At 42.9% G+C, this 7,425-nt stretch overlaps 1 protein-coding gene across 1 annotated transcript in view; it reads right to left on the bottom strand.

The window, feature by feature from the left end:
- The window catches only part of reep3 (receptor accessory protein 3), a 16,364-nt gene that overhangs the window by 3,362 nt on the left and 5,577 nt on the right, over window positions 1–7,425 (bottom strand). The window contains exons 6-7 of the mRNA XM_015379300.1: window positions 3,486–3,648; window positions 1,167–1,300 (exon numbers count right to left, since the gene is read on the bottom strand). Of these exons, the coding sequence (XP_015234786.1) occupies window positions 1,167–1,300; window positions 3,486–3,648 (297 nt within the window). The remainder of the gene's footprint in view (window positions 1–1,166; window positions 1,301–3,485; window positions 3,649–7,425) is intronic.

Genomic DNA, 7,425 nt, shown 5'->3' with positions numbered 1-7,425 from the left:
CTTTACCAGATTAAACATCATCGTTTACCAGATTAAACATCATCCTTTACCAGATTAAACATCATCGTTTACCAGATTAAACATCATCGTTTACCAGATTAAACATTATCGTTTACCATGGACCCGTTTCATGAAGCAGGTTTAACAAACTCAGATTCAAATCCTCAACTCTAAATTGATCTAAATTAAAGTCGGGAACTCAAGAGTTTTCTGTTTCACATCGGCTGCTATCAATTAGTTCAAGTTGAACCGCTCAGAGTTTAACACGTGCATAACAAGTATGAAAAGCCATCATCGGTGGAGACCCGATTCAACGAGTCACCATGACAACAGGAAATAGTAACTGTCTATTTAACCTGACTGGAAATAGAGATTTAATGAAGAAAAAAAAAGAAAATAAAAAGACAGAGAAACATCTCTACAGCTACAATGGAGAGGAAGATGGTGATGGAGAAGATTGTTGCTGGAGTTAATGCGTAAGTTTATATGAAGTGGGCTATGGCAGGCCGTTTTTACATTTATTAAAAGCACTCTCCTCTCTGTTGTTCCATTTGTAGATCAATAAAATAAGATTCTTCCTGATCAAAATCACACTCCTAGACTGAACTAGTAAAAAATACAAATGATGACCTGTATATTAGGAATATGGAGATCTGAAATTAATTTCTAGACATCTAGATTGTTTATTCTAGATGTGCAGAATGTTATTTTGTTAGAAATTGTTGTTTTAACAAGGAAAAGGTTGTTTTTTTTTTTCAGATATCAGGAATACATGTTCTGTAAATCTAATACATATCAAAAAGGCTTGCCATAGCCTGTTGTAACCATGATAACATTACGGGATTATTTCTTGAATGGTATAGATAAATGGATCCATTTAGGTGAAATCACCTGTCAGCAGGTGGAGATGAAAAATTAAAAAGTTCTAATAGATAGAACCTGGTCATCATCTCATGGGTTCCTCCTCATATTGATTCAGTCTCATTTACACAGCAAATACTGTGGCTGTTTGCCACTTAGTATTTACATCCTCCCATCCTCTGTTTCTGTTGCCTCCTGCTTCGTTAAACGGACCTCTGATTAAATATTATTGTTTGTTTTCCAGATTAAGCATTACTGTTTACCCGACTAAATATTACTAATATTATATTAGTAGAAAAACTCACGTCTTTGCGAACTCTGGATCTCGTGATCTTAACACTCTGGGAGCGTCTCAGTCCTTTCTGGCTGACGGCCTCGTCTTCAGAGAATGTTGGCTCCGCCTCTTCATCGGACACGTCCTCCTGATCGTAGTAGTACTCTGAAACAACAGAACCACACAATAATCAAAGGTACGCCTGGATCTGTTCTCACGAGGACGGCGGTGCTGGGTGGAGGCGGTCAGGCCACGGCCAAAACCTTGATAAAAATGGGGATAAATCAATCTTGACGTGATCCTCCATTTCTGGACGTGGCGCCTAGATGAAAGCTGCCCTAAAGCTGCTGAGAGAAGATCAACATGATCTTTAACGTTCACTGAAAAGCTTCTGATAAAAGAGTCAAAGGTCAGCGCCACAGGAAGTCCAACAGATGATACAACCAACTGAACACTAGGGGGAGCCACAACGCAGAGATAGTAAGGGAGGGAAACAGCTCTTCCTCACCTCATCACTGCTGAATACATCCTCTCCTCTCAGTAAATAGTTCCAGGCTACATATACTCCTCATCCTCATCCCACCTGCTCCTCTTCCTCATCCCAATCCTGCCTGCTCCTCTTTCTCATCCCCATCCTTCATCTCTATTCTCCTCCCTACTCCTCTTCCTCTGTGTGCATAGAGGATGAGGAAGGAGGGAACAGCAGACATGTTTGCCATTCCGCTGGCAGCCACCCCCCCCCCAGCTGCTGAAGCCTTCATTGAAATGCGAGTCGACCTGCAGCAGAGGAGGAAGGCGAGGAGACGAAGCAGATTTCCTGACAGGCTGCCGTGTTTCTTGGTGATGAACGTATTCACCAACAAGCTGGTATTCAGAGAAAAGCTGCAGGTTTTTCCAGAACCTCGGGAGACATTCAGTGATGAGGATGATGTCAAACACGCCTCTATTGTCTTTTTAAGTTCCTCACTGTTCATAAATACTCAGAGGATGTCACCCAGTCCTCCTTAATAAGGTGGACTGGGTGCGATCTGAGCTGAGGGTCTTGGAGAACAAAGACAATTATCCAGGAAGTACGCTCCATAGATTCCCTCAGAACCACCATCTCTGCCTTCTTCTCATCTGAGATCAGGTCCTGCAGAAACGATCCTCTCATTTATCAGCCCTCTGCGTCACACAGGATCACTGTGAGCAGCATAAGATGCTCAAAACCTGTTATAGACTCACAGGAGGCTACAGGGATTATTAAAGGAATAAGAGATTGGAGCTGTTTACTTTTAATTAAAGTGATTTTGCCCACTTAAACCAGAATGACCCTGTTTTTAATGAGATGTGTTGATATGTGAGAAGAGACGTGATTCCAAAACTTTTCAGACACATTAAAACTTTCACATTTGAAATGTGCTTAAGCTGTTAGAGCAGAAATTCTCTGATTACTATTTAATAACGTGTTTTTTAGTGTTTCTACTAACAAGTTATATAATCTAAGCATTTCATGGTTAATAAATTAAAATAAATCATAATAAATGTCACTAAAATGAGAACAATTCTGACTTAATTTGATGTATTTCATGTCTGTCCTCCAATGGTCCTCCAGCTCCTCCTCTAAGGCTGCAGCCATCATATCTCAGAATGTGCCGATTTACTTTTTGTTTCATCATGTAGCTACGTGAATTTAGCAGAAACAAAGAAAAAAGGTTGTGCAGATCATCGCGATGCGCTGCGATCAGGAGCGTCTTCAGCTGAGTCCATATTGGATTGGCTGTTAGAAACCGGTTCTGGACCAACGGGTCTCAATGGGACCAACAAGCTTCATGGGACTGTACAATATTTTTAATTGTTGTACTCAGCTTCAGCAAAAAACTGAATGAAACTGATGAAACTGCAGAGTTTAAAAGTTCAAAGCTCACAATGTTTCTTCTTATACAGTATGTCCAAAAACCACATGTCGGACTCAGTACCGAGATATGGTGCTGGTCGGACTCGTCAATCAGGAAGAAAAACTCTGTTGTTTAAACATGTGCAGTGCTCGAGGTTCAGGTAAATCAGCTCGTAGCTCTGCTTCAACAGCAGGATACGCCCACCAACACCTCAGGAAGGACAACTGAATTTCAAATCCGTTTCATTTTCTCCCGACCAAATGATTCCTGATGGGGTGGTGGTCTTTAGAAGCTAATCGCCCCTCGTTGCCCCATGTATGACTCATGAGGCACCATGTGGCTGAAACTCGACCAAAAGAATTCTCACACGACTGGAGAATCGACAGGAAAAGACAAAAACTCGTACAGTGTATGCCCGGCCTAAGAAAGAAATCAGACGTGTGTGTGTGTGTGTGTGTGTGCTGCTAGCGTACCATCTCTGGCGGCGGGGTCGGTGTTCTGAGATCTCCTGACGGCCGGGTTGGCTGAGTGGGAGCTGTACTGGTAGAGCTGGTTTCCTCTGTCGTCCTGCTGGCCTATCTGGGAGAGGTCATGCATGCTCAGGCTGCGCAGCTTTTCTGTTATGGCCCCCTGACCCTGTAGAGCCAAAAACAGTCGGTGTCACCCTTTGATCAGAGACCAGCCAAAGCTGAACCCCGCTCCCCATTTCCATCAGAGAGGAGTTCAACTCTAACTTGCCCTTCCAGTTATCTACTCAAATAACTGGAGTGGTGCCTTCGCACCGGTGTCAAAACGTCTGATTTACATGCAAGGTCTATGGGGGGCGCTGTTGGGCTGTGCATTCCAGCATCTGGGCTGGAGTTCAGTAAATTGAACTTCAGCCGCTGGATGCTGGAGCATCAACCAATCAGGAAAGCTGTTCCAGGAGTTTTATAGGGAGACAGACTCTACCTGCAAGCTGCCATCGCAGCTGCAGACATTCTGCAGATGAAGAATACATAAATATCAAGGAGTTAAACTCCAAAGGTTAAAATAGAGCAGGTAGGATGGATTGTTATGTAGAAGGAATCAGAGAGCAGCTTTGATCATTATTGCTGCACTAAAATATTTTTATGAACTATGGAGCAACAGTTTCTAAATCCCCAAATTAACTAGAAATGTTAAAATATTGGATTGTTTATTCTGGTTCTTCCAGTTTTTCCCAAAAACCGGCAGCAGGAAATCCCCCACAGGAGAGCTTTCAGTGGGGATTTCCAGCACTGCCTCCCGGTGGTATGCTGGAGCTCTGGAGCTCCCAACAAGAACTGCAGATTATAGAGGGATTATAATCCTGATGAACAGAGGATGTTTGGAGGCGGACTTTCTCGCTTAAAAACCTGTTAAACCTATTTTTCTAAGTAAATAAAGCCAAGCTGCTCTCTAGCTGGAAGCTACAGAACAGAGCAGATAAACAACCAGAGCGCCGAGCGTCCGGAGCGCTGATGTGTCAAAGCATCTTGACCAGCAATTGACCCAGCATCCATAATTCTGCGTTTAATCCTTTTGATGCCAACAATGCGTTCATTGTGAACGCACCGACTTTAACTCCTCCTAGCCAATAGGTGGCACACTCATACTTGCTCACTCTTGTTCTGTACAGTTTTCCAGCAGGTTGCCGGGTCTGCTAATGCTAATCTTTGCATAGCAAGGGTGAACATTTATTTAATAAGTCCAGAAGAAAACAACCTCCTGGTGATTCCTGAGCCCCCTTCCTTCCTTAAACCATTCATTAGGGCTCCATAGAAAGAAGACACTGATTTTGCAAATCGATTAATCTATTTTTTTGATTAATCGATTAGTAAAAGATTCCTTAAAGAAGATGTTTTACAAAATGAAACCAGGTGAAACTAAAACATTTCAGCTTGAGGAAATCTGGATTATAGAGCATTATCTTAAATATTAATACTTATATATAATATAAAACTTTATTGATCTCACATCAGAGAAATTCCCTCTCTGCATTTAACCCCTCCCCTTGGGGAGCAGTGGGCTGCCATTGTGCGGCGCCAGAGGAGCAGTCTGGGGATTAAGGGTCTTGCTCAGGGACCCAGAGTGGCAGTCTGTGGGATTGGAGCTCAAACTCAGCACCTTGGGATTCATAGCTCTATGCCCTACCCACTCGGCCGCATGAGAAGAAGAAGAGTTAATTAAACCAAACTAGAGCAGTGAATGAGAATATTAATGCTGAGAAAATTAAACATCATGATCTGTGTAAATTAAGTAATCACATGTAAACAAAGTCCTGATGAACAAAGTCATGGGAACATGTCTTAAAATGAATAAAAAAGCAGTAAAAATGATGCGAAAGTAAACATGCCCCACATCTTTTATCCTGGAAAATAAAGTAAATGGAGAAATGGACCCTAAATGTTTTGGATAGTGGGTGTGTTAAATTAAAGCTCCCCTCTTTTAATTCTGGGTTAATTTCTCAGCACATCCTGGAAATGATCAGGTCTGAATCAGGAAATGATCAGAGATCACAGTGACTCCTTTGGAAGGTTAGCTTCTCGTCTCTCAGAGGAATGACGGCAGGATTTAGGGCTGGTTTATGCTCAGAAACCAGGTCGTCTGCGTAGATGTTGCAGTTAATGCAGATACGCCCCGCCCCTTCCGCAGACACTCTGCTGCACCTCGCCCAAAGTGTAGGTGAGCCTCTGATTGGTCAGTTCTACATCCGCTCTAAACTATGTGTATTTCCTGTTTGGTTCCTTACCGGCTTGTTTTGTTTGTATGACCGCCATTGTGGAAAACGACTGGTGGACCAGCTAGAAGAACGAGGTGCACGAGAACGCTGGGACCCTTTTCCCACCTGGATCTCCGCTCTTTTTGGCCCCCTTTTCACTCCGTTGTCGCACAAACTTGCCCCCACTTTCTCACTGCCTCGGCCGTATCTAGACCCACAGCTAGTTCCTGATTGGCCCTCTGGCGTTGTGGAGTGGAACAACATAGCGCAGACCACGCTGCAATATTGGGCATAAATGAAAAATACCTGCGACACACTGCTGCAGGAGGAGAACAGCCCTTTAGGCTAATGAAAATAAAGCAAGATGCAGCAAAGACCATCAATCCAGATCTCAGTCTGACATGTTGGAAAACCTCGATGGACTAATGCAACACTGACGATGGTGTGAAAGATGGACCAATCAGAAAACAGAGGTTATGAGCTTTAAGTGGTTCCTCTTAGGGTGTCTGACTAATGGACGCCTCCAGACTTAGAGCTCAGCCACTAAACATAAAGCATATCTGAACAAAAATATGCTTTGAAAATGTTTACCTTCCATTTCCTTCAAAGTCTCTAAAGTGTGACGCTTGAACAAAGTGAAACTCCTTCACACAGTACTGGCCAATAAAGCTGATTTAAATGCTAAAAACTGTTCCTCCTTTTCATCAACACAGCTTTTCCATTTAAACTTTGTTTTTGTTTAAAGCACCACTGTGTGATCTTTAATCAAGGATATATTCAATGATTGTTCAGGTCCATTTTTCTACAGTGCAGTGCAGCCAGTGGCCTTCAGGGGCGCTAAACCTGGAGGGTTACAGGTCAGACCCTGGTGGGTTGGATCATTGGAATCATGTCCTGATGCATCAAAGCCAAGAATGTAAAGAGGGTGTACTTTAAATGAAACAGGGATGGGGATGGGGGGGGATGTCACACTGAGTGAAATGGTTCTGACCATGCTGCTTTTTACCTCTCAGAGGAGCATGCTGAGGCACACACCCTGAAGACATTTAGAGCAGAGAGAAGAAGGAAAAGGAGTCAGAAAGAAGGACTCAGGTCTGACGAACTATCAAAAAGGTAAATAACATGTGAGACTCAGGCCACCTGCTGACAAAGATCAGTTCAATGCTAGCAGTAACTGTAGCCCTAACAGTCATTTATTTATCAGATTTTTTCAACCTTCCCTTTTCCAGGCAGTTTTATAGATTTCCCTTTTTTCCAATCAGCTATCCACATCCCATTCTCTTCCCTTCTGGAGGCGGCCTTTCCTTTGGATGGACGGACCAAAGAAACGTTTCTACTGGTCTGCTGGACGTTTTCAGTTTTTTTTCTCTCCAAATTTTGAATTATAAAACATGATCTTTGCAACAATAATGGAACAAAGTTCCCACCATAACGTCTAACAGTGAAGCGAATCACTGGAATCAGCTCATTGATGTGATTTATTCCTATCCCATTAAAACAGTGCGCTAACAGAGCGCTACTCTGCCTGCAAAACAGGTCACTAGGATCTGAGTGATTTTTCTGAATCTGACAAAGTTCTGCTGTTGGAGTCGACCGCCCAGATAAAAACAGGAAAACAATGAGACAATTCTAACATTTAGATAAAGAAAAGCTAACAGCCTGCTAATGGCAAGCTAACAGCCTGCCAACAA

The sequence above is a fragment of the Cyprinodon variegatus genome, unplaced genomic scaffold, assembly GCF_000732505.1.
Source record: "Cyprinodon variegatus isolate N-32 unplaced genomic scaffold, C_variegatus-1.0 Scaffold189, whole genome shotgun sequence".
NCBI lineage: Eukaryota > Metazoa > Chordata > Actinopteri > Cyprinodontiformes > Cyprinodontidae > Cyprinodon > Cyprinodon variegatus.
Note: the sequence above shows the minus strand (reverse complement) of the source record. Positions and strands in the feature narration are given on the sequence as shown.